A 14,726-nucleotide genomic window follows, 5' to 3' on the forward strand; every position below is an offset into this window, starting at 1 on the left:
AAATACTGTAACATATTATTATTATTCAATAAACCATTTTGTACTGGAATATATTTTAAAATGTAATTTATTCCTGTGATGCAAAGCTGAATTTACAGCATCATTACTCCAGTCTTCAGTGTCACACGATCCTTCAGAAATCATTACAATATGCTGATTTGCTACTCAAGAAAATTTCTTAAAATTATATATGTTAAAAATAGTGATACCTTAAAACCATAATATACTTCCATTCAAAAGTTTGGAGAAAGAAAGAAAGAATTCTTGATCAGCAAATCAGCATATTTGAATGATTTCTGAAGACTGGAGTAATGATGGTGGAAATATCACAGGAATAAATTCTATTTTAGAAAATATTCAAAGAGAAATCAGTTATTTAAATTCTAATAATAGTTCTATTTTTACTGTATGTTTAATTAAATAAATGCAGTGTGCACAAGAGTCTTCTTTTAAAAACCTTTAAAAAAAATCTTAATTATTCCAAACATTATAGATATACCATTTACCCATACTGGGTTAAAATTCATAAAAAAGTTAGTCCTGTGATAATAGTATTTTCTTATTCAGGTCATGTGGAAAATGGCTGTAAAATCACTCTGGTTCTGGTTAATGTTGTGAGCTGATTCTCCATGACTTTGATCGGGGCACCTGCCGAGTTCCATGCTTAGAGAAAACATACAGCTGGAGATGAGTGTCTGCCATCAGTGCCTCAAGGAGAACTTCAAACTGATAAGACATGGTCTAAACTTTCAAACCTGTATTAACCTAAAGATAGGAATGTGTTTGCAGTTTCTGAATCCTAAATGCTTTCTTACTCCCTTTCCCTCTATCTTTCCATCTCTCCTCTGTATTTCTCTGCATCAGTGACTGTGCTGACACTAGCTATAAAGGACAAAATCCAAACAAAACTAATGCACACCAGGCAAATTGACCTTCAGTCACTGTGGGTTCAACAGCTATGAATCGTAAAAAATTAGTTCTTCACCCTTTTTTCCCCCACCCTGAGTGGAAAAATGAAAACTGTAAGCTATGCATGACCGTTTTCTATAAACATAAATGAAAGTTCATGCTGCGGAAAAGCCAGACATGAGCTCTGGATATTCACAAGACGCACTTCAGATATTGCTGCTCAGCATATTTCATTATAAACACAGTATGACTCAAGAATGAGCTGGACTCCACATGTTTATTGTTTCAAAATGCAACTTTCAGCATTTGTTCACAAATGCTGAACTGATATCATGATTTGTGGCTTAAAAATGCTAACAGATTTCTCAATAGAGTACATTATTGATAATTAATTAAATTGAAATGCGCTACAAATGCTAATATATAACAAAACAGTCATTTGTGTGCTCTCTAAACAACCCGATCTCATGAAAGTGTGTATAAATAGTACGCCAAATAAAAACGAAAACTCATGGTACTGATACGCAAAAATGGACTTTGGCATGTATATGCTACGCCATGGGTAGGATTAGGGTTGTGGGATTGATAGATGCGTATCATATGTACACGAAAACTGAGTATCATATGCACGCGACTCCATAATGCGAAAGTTGCATATCATATGTACGCAAAAGTCAATTTTTGCGTATCAATACCACGAGTTTTCGTTTTTATTTGGCGTACTATTTATACGTATTTTCATGAGGCCGGACTAATGTTGATAAATTTAGACATTGTGAATGATGCTTGACAAATATGTCTTCTAACCGCCTATTATTGCAAACACACAGATGCTCCACCCTTCCACATGCTTTACTAAAGGTGGTGTAAAATGCAAAGGAAATGTGAATGCAAGGGGTCGATAAACTCCCCAATATTCCACTCAATTACAAAAACGTCCGTGCTTGCAGTCACTCAAAATGAATTTATATGCTAACGTGCGTTTAAAAACACAGTGGGTTTTGGGAACACGGTGTTTGCTCCATTGTCTAGGGAAAACCCCCAAGATTTTGAACTTTTCTTAAGGAGGATTAATGTGTCTCCACCTGCCGAGCGAACCCCCCCGGGGTTAGCAATGCTAATTGGTAAATGTCTTAAATATTAAAGCAACATCTGCAAAGTTGAGTAAAATGCCATTTCCTCTCATGTAACGTAGTTTTTCAATTTTATTCTGTTCGACTAGAGTCTAGAAATACACAGCATTAGTTTTATAGCGGTATATTTGCCTCTGGTAGCTATCTGTAGGCTATGCGTCAAATAGGCTATAGCCTATTATATTATAATATATTGTAAATTTTACCAAATTGAATACTCTTTTTTTTCTGAATCAGTCCATTGTCTAAAAAAACAACAACAACAACAACAAAAGATATAAAAATGCAAATGTAGGCAACGCTTCTTGTGTTGTCGTGGGGGTCCTGATATTAATGAACCATTATCATGCAGGCAGATAACATTGTGTGTCTCTCTGCATGAGTCCAAATGTCATGCATAACATTCATTAACAAAACTAACATTGTCTAAACAGGATTATTTAAGCGTGATAGTGATGCTGGACCTATTTGACAAGTAGGCCTATGAGAGAAGTGTATTGGATATGTTTACTGTATAAACTTAAACATTTCATTATTGATGCACTTATTTAATGCAGTAGCACTAGGTATTTTTTAATATACGTTTATTTTGTCTAAATGTTGAATATATTAAGCATAGTTGTCCTGGTCACGTAGTCAGGCCTACAAGAAATGTTGCTCATGTTGAATTTGAATATACAGTATTGCGTTAAGTCAGGCTTTCGGTACACGTTTACATAGCCAAATATTTCTGTTACAGTGCAAGCAACCCACAACAACCATCGCAAGCGTATTTTCTCCAGTCAAGTTTTTCACATTATATTTAAACTAACATCACTTAATTACATTAGCTTAATTAGTGCTATAAATAAAAGTGGACGCATGGCAACATTGAAAGCGGCCCTGAAGCGGGGCTCCTGCTGATCTGCTCTTATTGCTCCAGTTTCCAGGTTGATTGTATTTGTTAATTAGTTGCTAACAGCATGGTAATGCGTGCTTGATGGATAGCCGTGTGTGTCCCTGGCATTCGGCCCTGTGCTATTCCTGGCCAGTAGTTTTCACAAGCCCTTTCGCTACGAGGAAATATATATATTTTTAAATCATTTACATTTAGTCATTTGGCAGACGCTTTTATCCAAAGCGACTTACAATTGCATTGCAAGTATTATCATTGCATAATAATTATAATTGCAATGTATCATAAAGTCAGCTCTTATCCGAAACCGCTGTAGTTTATGACTGTAGTCTTTGCTGAACTTTCGGTGCCCTTACGAAGTTGTTGATTGATTTTGCCATTTATTTACTCCCAGTCTACAAACACAACAGGCTTAATTTTGGTAGTCATGGAATTCCTTATCTCGCGCGAGTTTAACAAAGCTTACAAGTGCCATGTTTCCATCATTTCTCTCCCCCTTTGCCCGCCCGTGTCTGTTTTTCATTTAAACTTTTACTTCTCCGACCCTAGAGACATAATTATACACATTTTTCTTTCCGAAAGTCAGAGGGACTTGCAAACTGAGCCGAGTCTAATGCGGTGAAAAAACACAATTAAATGCTTGCTTAAAACATTTGGTAAACACACAGACATGCAACTAACTGTATCGCGTGGATTTAGTCATGTATAGGCCTATACTTAAAAGAAACAGACAAGGCAACTTCGAGAAGTTTTAACTGTAAAGCTTTACATATATTAAGCAAAATTAGGTGGTTAGTTAAAACCTGAAGGCCTTAATTAAGAAACTAACAAATAAACAAATGTATACTCTTCTCGAAAAAGTTATTCTGTTGCATCAGTAAGGAGTGTTATAATAGCTCATATATATATATATATATATATATATATATATATATAATACATTTATAAAATATTTCCTTGTCCTCCTGTTCCAAACCTGTGCAACTTTCCTCTTTGTAACAAAAGGATACATTTTGAAGAATGTGTTGCTCACTCTTTTTCATGCATTGTCAACGAATAGGGACTGAAAATGTCCAGATCAACATGAAATATAACTAAAGCAGTCAATAAACCGCATAAGGTTCATTGGGTCTTAATTTTAGTCTGCTCCTTACATAATGCTTCCACGATTTGAAATAACCTAACAAGTGATGCTTCGTTCCTTTTTGAGGCTTGATATCAATCGATCACCATTCATTCTTCGGATGCTTTTCACAGAAGAACGAGCGTCATGCTGATTTGGATCAACCTGAGGGCGAGTAAACGATGACAGAACTTTTATTCGAGGGTGAACTATTCCTTTAAAAGTCTGAACCACAGCTTTTCCATAACAGCAGGGCCGAGCCAGCTGCCAATCAAAGTGACGTCAGTCTGGTTCGAGTCGCGCTGAACGAGGCACAGCGCCGGTGCGCGCTCCGAGACCCCGGTTAACTGCGCGCATACGCAAGTGTCACGATGATCAGCCTTATATGGGGTGGATCTTAAATCATAACTGCAAGATGAAGACGTGAACATACGGCACATCCTTCTGAGCGCAGCATCATAGACTTCTCTCGCGATCCTGAACGCTCCGCGCTGCACAATACTACACTACAGACTGCCTACAGCTGCCAGGCGGCTAGGCGGAGGCTGGAAGGGGGAACGCATCTATTTTTTGCTGATAATAATAAGCAACAAAATGAAGCGGAGAAAGATGGTGGTGGCGGCGGGCTTCTGCCTCTCGTTCCTCATGGGCACGCTGATGAATTTATTGTTTATACCAGGATTTGAGCCACACGGCGAGCGCGTCCATCGCCACCACCACCACCACGAGAACCGGCAGCAACAGCCCGACGCGGACGCTCCTGCCCGGCTTCACGTCGACGAGCTGTCTCCCGTCGAAACAGCGACCGTCGGGCGACTCCCGGAGCTCCAGCGGCAAATACGCGAGCGACTGGACGAGGTTCTGCGGTACCGGCAGAGACGGGCGCACTGGGTCGGCACCGGACCGCTGGAGCGCAGGCGACTCATGGACCTGGAGCAACACGGCGAGGGGGAAACATACAAAGGGATCGGGAAAAACACTAATTACGATCAGTCTCAACCGACTGTATCCATAGCAACAAAATCACACCGAGAGATTACGCGCGAGTCGGTGCTCGGCTGCAGCAGTATTGATAACGTTACCAATGTCCAGTATCTGGGCTCAGGATACACAAAGGCAGTGTATAAGGCGACTCTGAACAGCAGCTTCTCCGTCGCACTGAAATCGGTGGATTTTGGGGGTCACGATATGGAGAATTGTGTGAAGAAATATGGGTCGTCTACAGAATGCTACAAACTCGCATCCTTCAAAATTGTGAAGGAAATGACGCTGATGGAGAGACTGCAGCACCCTAATATTCTCAAGGTAATGCAATTGACTTTATTTTAATAAAGCACAATTATATCACATTAGCTCATTTATAACCACACTTTATATAGCGTGCACACTTTAAATAGTCACAATAATTTATATTAGCTCTACCAAATTTTCAGTTCATTTTACAAGAATTTCTAAACCAGTAATATAGCCCATGAACTCATTACTTAGATTATACTAAAAGGACAAAACTAGTTTAAAATTTTAGTGGATTATTATTATTATTATTATTATTACAGTGTTTATTTACATGAGTAACATTAATATAAACAACATTCATGTAATAGCCTATGGAATTAGGTTGAATTGCTTGCATTTTATCAGTTAATGAGCTCATTAAAGCAATTCTAAAGCAATATCCAAAGACTATAACCCAACAGGCATTTCTAATGTAGGCTAAACTCAGGTGTTTATTACTGTGTGAATCTCAAGTGTGAATATTTACACCTAGAGTATCAAAATCAACACTAGTTCAAGGTGTGTGTTTTAGTAACTAGCCTATCGTTCAATCAATAATGACTAAAAATGGGCTGGTTGTCTGCGTATTTAGTCCCCAATTTTAGGGCGCTCAGAAACCTAAAATGCTTTGCCTTGTGTGTCATTTATTTGACATGAGCGGTTGTGTAGTTGTTGAAGTCGTAATCAGCTCTTGTAAACATAAGCGAACGAGACTCTGAAATTAAAAGCCCTCGTTTATCTTCTGCCTCTGTCTTCAGCTCCGCCAGCCTCAGAAATTAACCAGGCTATGTCCAAAGAAAAATAAATACAATTATACTTACAGACTTACTTAAAAGGTGTATTTGAATTTAATCTATCAATGAATTTAATTAATGAATTTATTCGGTTATCTGAATTTAACCTTTAGAAAATTATTTTGTAGGCCTTTCTAGTTGGGTTAGGGTTAGGGTTGGGTTTAGTGCTTCTACGGACAAAGTGCAGCTAATATGAAGTGGATCAATCAAATTAAGTTTATATGCCCCTGAATTTTTTTTTTACTTTTTTGGGGGTAAAAATGCCCCTGAACAGTTCCAAAAGGTACATTTCACCTTTTAATGAACATGCGTTTTCAGTCCAACCACTGCAGAATCCATAGATTAAAACAGTTTACATGTTAGAATTTAATTTCAAAAGCTGTAACCGTTGAGGTCCTGTTACTGAAGGCTTTATCAGAATCTGTATATAGATTGGGGCCGCCGACCTGATTTCATTCTGTGTGCTCACAGCAGGGGACCAACGGTGCAAGACCCCAGTTAATGAACTCACACAAAAGACACAGTTTATGGGCAAAAGAACATCATCATCATTATATCTCACCACTTACACAAATACATAATTCTCTGAAGAGATCACAGACAGCTGCCACAAATTTGTAATTTTTTAGTTTCTAAAAATTTTAACATAAAACAGAATAAATTCACAAGCAGACATTCTTGGTTTGACTCAACATTCCTATGCTATGTATATATATATATGCATTAGGGAATAACATAATATTTATGTATTTTTTAACTATTGCGTGAAACCAAATTAAATGCGGCCACAGTTAGGTTTTGTTATTTTTATCGTAAGCCTACACCTTTTGCTTGACTTGAATTCAAAGATACGCAATACGGATATGGAAAATATTTCATGTTTAGAACAAAGCATAATTATCATCATTACAAAGCATATTTATTAAGTTTTTATTTTTAAGCTTTTTTCTTATTTGTCAAAGAAAGAAATGATCTTAATTTAAAGAAAGAACCAAAGAAACCTATAAAGTATAAACAAAATTATTTTGGTTTAAATGCAAAGGATTTTCCAGTGTAAAGTTTCTTATATTTGTTTATGATCTATTTATATACTCTCTATTTTACATTTGAAATGAATTTGTAAGGCTTGACATAATAACGCTTGATTTAGTCGTCCATAACAGTGGCATTGTTGGAATAGCCAGTTGACATGTTTTAAAAACTTTAGTTGTTATTAAACAAGCTCAGACAGATTTTTTTCCCATTACATTTGAAGTCTTTTACAAATATCAGTATGTGTAATTGTTGACTTGAATATGGGCGTCAGCTCTAATGTGTGCCTCATTCTGCAGTCAAGTGCCACGTTTCCCTTTAAATTTATCACCGCTAAGAGCTTCAGAGCAGGCGGTTAGCTGCGATCAGGCCCGGATTTTTAAAACTTTATTAAATCAGCAACATTACTACCGCTCTCTATAAGCCTATAATGATGAAACACATACACAGATATTCCTCACATGTAAGTATTAATAAACAACCCATGCAGTCGGCATCTTGCTTGGTTCTTCGCCATCGCACCAGGCCCAGAAGTGTTGCTTTTCATTTGCTTTGGCAGCCGCCACATCAGACAAAAATAAATGGCTCTTATTTTATAAGTTGTGAGGTCAGAGGTGAGAAGATATGATACGGCGGGCTGATTAGCACCAGGCTGGGTTCACCCAGAGTGCACACAGAAACGATCTACACAGGTCTGCCTGCCGTTGGCCTGAAGGAGGGAGGTCAACACTGCAGTGCCGTCTCTGCTTTCCAGGGCAGATTCTGAAGTTTTCAACTAACATGTCTATCAAGCAGATCCCCGTCTTCCTCTTACAAGTGAGGGCAACACCTGTTATATAAACAGTCCTGATTGGTGGTGGTGGTGGTGCTGGAGTGTGTGGACAGGGAGAGTGGGCTTATTCATCTACGTTTGCCTTGTCAGCACTGATGTACACAGGATGAATTTGAAGACACTAGAGAGAAAGATGCAAACGGCATGTGCCTGTTTAATGATCACTGAGCATCTCTAGTTAGTAGTCCAAGTAATAAATTAAAAGAATATTTTGCACAAAAAGGACAGTTTTTTTTGTCATCTTTTAGTTAATTCATGATGTTTCAAACCCATATGACTTTCTCGCTTCTTTTAAAACTCAAAAGGAGATATTGGTCAGAATGTTTGAGCTGCTCTTTTCCATACAACAAAAGTGGATGGTGATGTAAGCCAGTAGTATATATATAAATATATATATATATATTTGCTCTGTTTTGTTTGTCCACAAGGTGGCAACACTGCTGATTTACAGTCGAAAAACAAACGCATGAGACGGAGAAAAAACAATAGACACGCATGTTGTGTGAGAGGTTTAAGAGATACTCGCAACTCTTTTTTAAACGAGTGACAAAGACATGTTTATCAGTCATAACTTATGGAGAGAAATAGTGCAGACGCTGGACACTGATGAAACCTAGTGTGCATATGTCTTTTTGAGCTTTTGCATCAAAACTGAAGCGTAGTTTGGGCTTGGCACTGCCAAACGCTGTCAGTCATAGAGTCATATGGACTAATTTTATAATGCTTTTCTAGAGCATGACAGTAAAAATTACCATCGACTTTCCTTTTGCGATTAAAAAAATCAGCTCAGATATTCTGTCTAACATTTAGTTTTCTGTTTCATGGATGTAAAAGTAATAATATAGGGTTGGAACAACATGAAAGCAAAGAAGTGATGCCAAAATGTTAAGTTTATGTGTGAAAGTTCCCTTGAGTGTTTGTATATAAGGCATTTGAAATGGTGCGTTGGGTAATCTGTAACACAGCTTGGGGGCCTGATTAGGGTGGTCTTGCACTGGGATTATGTTTACATTAGCATGTCATTCTGTTAACTCTTCAGATTCTTAGTCAAGTCCCAAAATACACTCACACACACTCTGCAGGGTAATCAGTAACCTGCTAATGTGAGCATGTAACATGCGAATGTGAAAGCTGGGTGTCCTAAACACAGAGGCCCCCAGGGTCATTTTTAAGATGGGAGTGAGACGGAGAGTTTTAGTGCTAGACGCAATTAAACACGGGTTAATACTTCAACCTCTTAGTTTGTCAGGAAGGAGAAGGTGGCTGGGATCCAGTCAGCAACTATTGCGTATCTACATTTAAAGCGATAGTTCAGCCAAAAATTAAAATTCCCTTATTATTTAATCACCCTTGTGTCATTCTGAAACTTTATGATGTCATTTTTCCGTGGAATACAGAACCAGTGTAGAACTCAAACTGATTTTAACTTGTTCTTTTGTGCAAAAATAACATGATTGGTTGGACATCTTTATGTCATTGTGTGTTTGTGGAATTTCTGAGGTTGGGATTGTTAAAGGCTTGTTAAAGGCTGAGAAAGAGTTCAGAATAGGAGGATTGTGGGAGGAAATGAGTCGAAGAATGAAGAAGGGGATGAATTGTGCTGGAAGAACTCTGAACGCATTCTACATCGCTCTGCCCTCTGTTTATTTTACTAGGCAGGAACAGGTTGATGAGGAAATCAGCTTGTCTCTTTCCATCGTGTGATCGTTTTACTAAAAAGATCCATGTGACTTTCAAAGGGCAGATTCACAGATTGAGGATTCAGAAAATAAATAAATCATGTAAACAGTTCAAGATTAATAAATGTAATTGCGCTTCTGTCATAGTGTTAGTTTATTGGAATTTAGATTAGAGGTGTTAGTCATTTCTACCTTGAAAGATGCCAAACCCGTCAGCATTAACAACTGCTGAGTCACGTGAAGCACACACCAGGCACAGAACCAGGCACTTGAGTGAAAACTTCTGAAGCCTTTGAACACTTTGGCAGCAAGATTTAACAATTTTGCATTTCTCTGTTAGGGCCTTAATAAGTCTCAAATCTGTTTAATGTTCACTGATCAATTTTAGAGGCAAGGGAAAATGAGTCAGAACTTTTTCCAACGGCGTTCCTTCAGAAACTCTGATTAAAACAAGGTGGTAAAGCTCATTCCCTGAACTCACTTTTATTCACTTTTCTCTCCTTGCACACATTTCAGTCTGATCCCAGCTATAACTCAGCACATGGGCCGTCCGGTCAGTGTCAAGACCCTATTACTGAGCAGCTCTTGTTCCCGTGGACAGTCCTGTCCTCACCGTAGACGTTGGCTTTCACTGCCCACCACTATTTCATCTCTGGGCAAACATGGCCGTCTCTGTGGCCATTTTGATTTGTTGCCAGGGTGTCCTCATTAAACGATCGCAGTAGGGTTGCGAGTGAATGTGTGTTAGTATATTAATGGCATCTAACAGAAATGCTTTTGTGAAGGCTATTGAGCATCTGTATGTCGGCACACGTGGCACCACTGAGGAAAATGTTTGAAGAACAAGAGCTGATGAAGATGCTAGTAAAAGTTAGCGTGAAATATAAAATAGCTTACACTTCAGAATAGGGAACACATATTTACTATAAACTAGGAGTTTTCCCTCAATAAACTCCTAATTTGCTGCTCATTAATAGTTAGTAAGGTAGTTGTTGAGTTTAGGTATTGGGTCGGGTTAAGGGATCTAGAATAAGGAACTAATATTAGCCTAGTAAGCACTAATAAATAGCTAATACGCTGGTAATATGCATGCTAATAAGCAACTAGTTAATAGTGAGAATTGGGAAGTGTTACCCATGTTGTTAATCTCAATGTGTATATATTGTGCATGTTTAATTTTTTAATCTCATAATTCTTAATCAAAATTTAATAACTGAATCTTTCAGTGACAACAGATTCTCTGGTGACGTATGCTGGACATTTAGTCCACTTAAAGCTTACTTACAAATTGACAACAATTTCACATTCAGATCTGCCTTCATCTAATCAGCAAACGAAAGACAGAAGCAAGTTTTTGCTCCACATTTTTCTTCTTTTTCGATGATCCACTTCAATTGGATGTGCATCACAATTACGGAAGAAAAGATGTGTCACTAGACTCGCTATTTTTGTTTCATCGTGACTTTAACATTGTATATATATATATATATATATATATATATATATATATATGTATGTATTAAAAGAGTACTCTTTTTTTTGCAAAGAGAAGTTTTTTAACCAAAATGCACTATTTAAAATTCCTAAAATATTATTTTTAATAATTGTTTTTTTTTTTTCGTGCATTTAATTTTGGAAAATGATTTAGATCGTGATTAGAATAAAAGTGTAGCAGAAACAAAAAATGTTTATAAAACTTGAAGACAAAAAGATCACTAAATTCAGATTAGATGTTGTTGTAAAATGCCAATTAATACACAGCTGTAATCATGTTATTAGTGATATTAATTTCTGATTTTAAACAGTCTACAGTTAATGAACCATAAATATGTTATTCTGATTATTAACAACTGCATTTTTTATTGATTTGGTATCTTTTATCATATTGCCATATTGCTGTTGTTTTATAAAAGAAGTAAGCCATGTTGCATTACAGTGATTTTATTCTTTACCACTTACCTGTGGAAAAACCATGGCAACATACAAACTATTGTAGCTCACTGCTTCAATGGCTGCACTTCAGATGCCTCTATCTGATGGTGTAATGGTAATATGATATAAACCATAGTAATGAATGGTGACCATATTGATATACCACTTCAAGGAACACCATGGTATGTGGCAAGAAAAAGAGGGAAATCAAGTCTGCAAAAGTCGCTAATTTTGTTTAGTTTTTTTTCCGGATCAGACTAGGACATAGTCTGTTGGCCACCATCCTTCACTCCTCCCTTAATGATCCCGCTTGCAGACTGCAAAACAAACAAATAAATACTAACTTCACCCATCTCTTTTGTATTGCTTACATGCACAAAAATGAAACAGATCTGGAATTCAGTCAGTGCAGCTGGATGAAAACTTTCAGACCAAAAACTAGCTGAAATGAAAAAAATATTTCTGGTGCCCTTGGTGACATTAGCATCTGTTACAAAGCAGCTCTGGACAGATACAAAGTCTTCGTTGTAAATGAAGCGGACAGGGGAGTTGACCTTTGAGCTTGCGTCAGTCAAAACGGCACCGTGTGGCTAGACAGACAACAGCGTTCCTCCATGTGCAGATCTGTTTTATTTCCAGCAAGCAGCCGTGGAGTCTGCAGCACAAACACACACAGTCGCTCACATTTTAGAGGAATCGTGCTGATAATTGCCATTAGAGTGCATTTAATCTCAGATAGGGTCTTTGCTTTCTCGGAAAGGCTTGCTCTGCACACAGATCTTAGATCAGATTGGTCCGGTTCCTGCTTCATATCAGATGCTAAACTTGTTCAAGATCCTCCCACAGGGACAGCTATAAAGATCCAGAGTTTTTGTCCTAAAGTTGACATAGGTGGAGATAGCCAAATGAGATTGTATCTCGGGGGCTGTCAGAAATCACATTGCTGATTTATACGTTGCACACTACGAGCCAAAACCGTTTCTGAATTTGAGTGTACCGCAGCTTCTAGTGATCACCAATTAAATCTGCTGCCAAGACGAAATGGTTAAAGAGCCAGTAGAACCAGCTTCCAATAGTTATTTTCTAGTGTTTTTTTGTGTGCCACCAACAGACATCTATAGCTTCGGCTGAGATGCCCACATTAATTAAACAAGCAAAAATAATATCAGCACTGCAAAAGAAATGTCAAAAAAAAAATTATCTGCAAAAACATCATTAAATAAATTTATATTGGTCTAATTGTTGGTATATTGCTATATTTTGATATATTTGGTATACTGGCCTTTTGCTTGTTCTTAAATAATAATCTATTAAAAATCAGTTTTTGCTTTTAAAAAAAAAATCCAACTGGGTTCAAATTTATCCGAATTATAGAATTCGGGTCAATTTTAACCCAGTTGGATTTTTTTTCCTAAGCAAAAACTGAATTTTGTTAGATTATATAATATTTATATAATACTCCATCGGCATATTGGCATCTTGTTTTAAGTGTTAATCTAATAAAATTCTGTTTATGCTCAAGACAAAAAAAATCCAATGGGGTAAAATCTTTCTCAGTTCTAATTATTTTATTTTATTAGATTTTATTAGATTATTTGAGTTTATTTTCAGTATTTAACTCAATTAAAATGCTTTTTGCTGTGTGTGTGTAAACCATTAATAAATACATTTATAAATTATTATATTGAAATGAATGCAGCACTTTACATATGAATGTTTTTAGAAACAGAAATTCCTGCTGTTGGTGTTTCTGGAATAAGGCCTAGTGTGCATGGACTTCGCTAGGCAACATAACATCAAGTGTGTCGTCATCTGACAATTTTAGCATTGCCAGTGTACCAGACAGAGGGGTTATGCATTGTTAGCAAATGTGAATGATGCGACTAAATTAAGGAGTAGATGTTTGCACGTACCGATGCAGATTTTGAAGGTTATAATTATGACACAGATGAACATGGAAACTAACTTGTTAACTCACACAACCGAAGCACCCATTTGGCTGTGCAGGAATATAATGGGCCGTTTCTCCGTCCGACCTCCCGACATTATTGGCCGGCGTTTCTCCTTTGATGCTGGTGATGGCTCTCGCGGTACAGCCGATCACACAGCCATAGGTTGTTTTCTTTTTAGATGAAATTTCATGCTGTTTAATTTTAACTAGCTTCTTTGGCTTGAATTAGCTTAGGGAAATGTTTCTGTAAGCAAAGAGCCAAATTCTGCACCGCTAAGAGCCCGTCATGGCAGGCCGAAGGAAACAGCCTGATATCAGCGGCCGTAACATATAGACCTCCCCTACAAAACAAACAAGCACATACCAGCGCAACGTTTCCTGATTACAAGCTGCAGTACGTCTGTCTGTCCGCTCCCATAACGCCTGCTACAATCCCATTTATTTGCTTTGATTTACTGAACATTTTCAATTCTAGCATTTTGTCTCGTGAAATGCTTTAGTCAGCTTGGCTTCTCCAGTCGAATCTGGGGTCAAAAGAGTGCGTGTCAACACAATGCTGTTATCTGATGGATGCTCTCGTGTCTGCGCTTTCTCCTGCAGCTGTACGGCTACTGCTACCAGGATAACAATGATATAAAGGACACGGTGACGGCCATCACAGAGCTGGGCAGCCCTCTGGAGATGATCCAGCTGCTGCAGACGCCCTGGGAGGAGAGGTTCAGGGTGAGTCACTGCTCATATCACACATTCCATCTCGTGCCTGTCTGGAGCTCCAGGGAGAAACACGGGGCTTCAATTAGCCTTATCAACATGAACAACAGCCAACAAATTGAGTCCGTGATTTTTCTAACATTACTGTAATGAAGGAATTAAAGGTTGTCGTCAGTTAAAGATTATTCATGATATTGTAAAATATGATTTACAGTGGGGCTTAAAAGTCTGAAACCATATTAAAAATCAGATTATTTATTTAAACCCAGAAATAAATAAAGTTTTAGAATTTAGAAAAAAATCCATTCATGTTAATTTTTTTTTATTCAAATTTCTTATGCAATGTAATAAAAGAAAATAAATGTTATTGTCAATTAAAGATTATTCATGACATGTAAACTATTGTATACAATAACGCCCAAAAGTTTGTATCCTAATGAACATCTGATTGATTGATTGA

The 14,726-nt window shown here is 37.4% G+C and overlaps 1 protein-coding gene across 1 annotated transcript in view; it reads left to right on the plus strand.

The window, feature by feature from the left end:
• Nucleotides 1-4,344: 4,344 nt before the first annotated feature.
• The window catches only part of LOC306882021 (extracellular tyrosine-protein kinase PKDCC-like), a 35,432-nt gene continuing 25,050 nt past the window's right edge, over nucleotides 4,345-14,726 (plus strand). Inside the window, exons 1-2 of the mRNA XM_079436448.1 lie at nucleotides 4,345-5,365; nucleotides 14,156-14,278. Of these exons, the coding sequence (XP_079292574.1) occupies nucleotides 4,655-5,365; nucleotides 14,156-14,278 (834 nt within the window). The 5' untranslated portion in view covers nucleotides 4,345-4,654. The remainder of the gene's footprint in view (nucleotides 5,366-14,155; nucleotides 14,279-14,726) is intronic.

This window comes from Barbus barbus (assembly GCF_936440315.1).
Source record: "Barbus barbus genome assembly, chromosome: 16".
Lineage (NCBI taxonomy): Eukaryota > Metazoa > Chordata > Actinopteri > Cypriniformes > Cyprinidae > Barbus > Barbus barbus.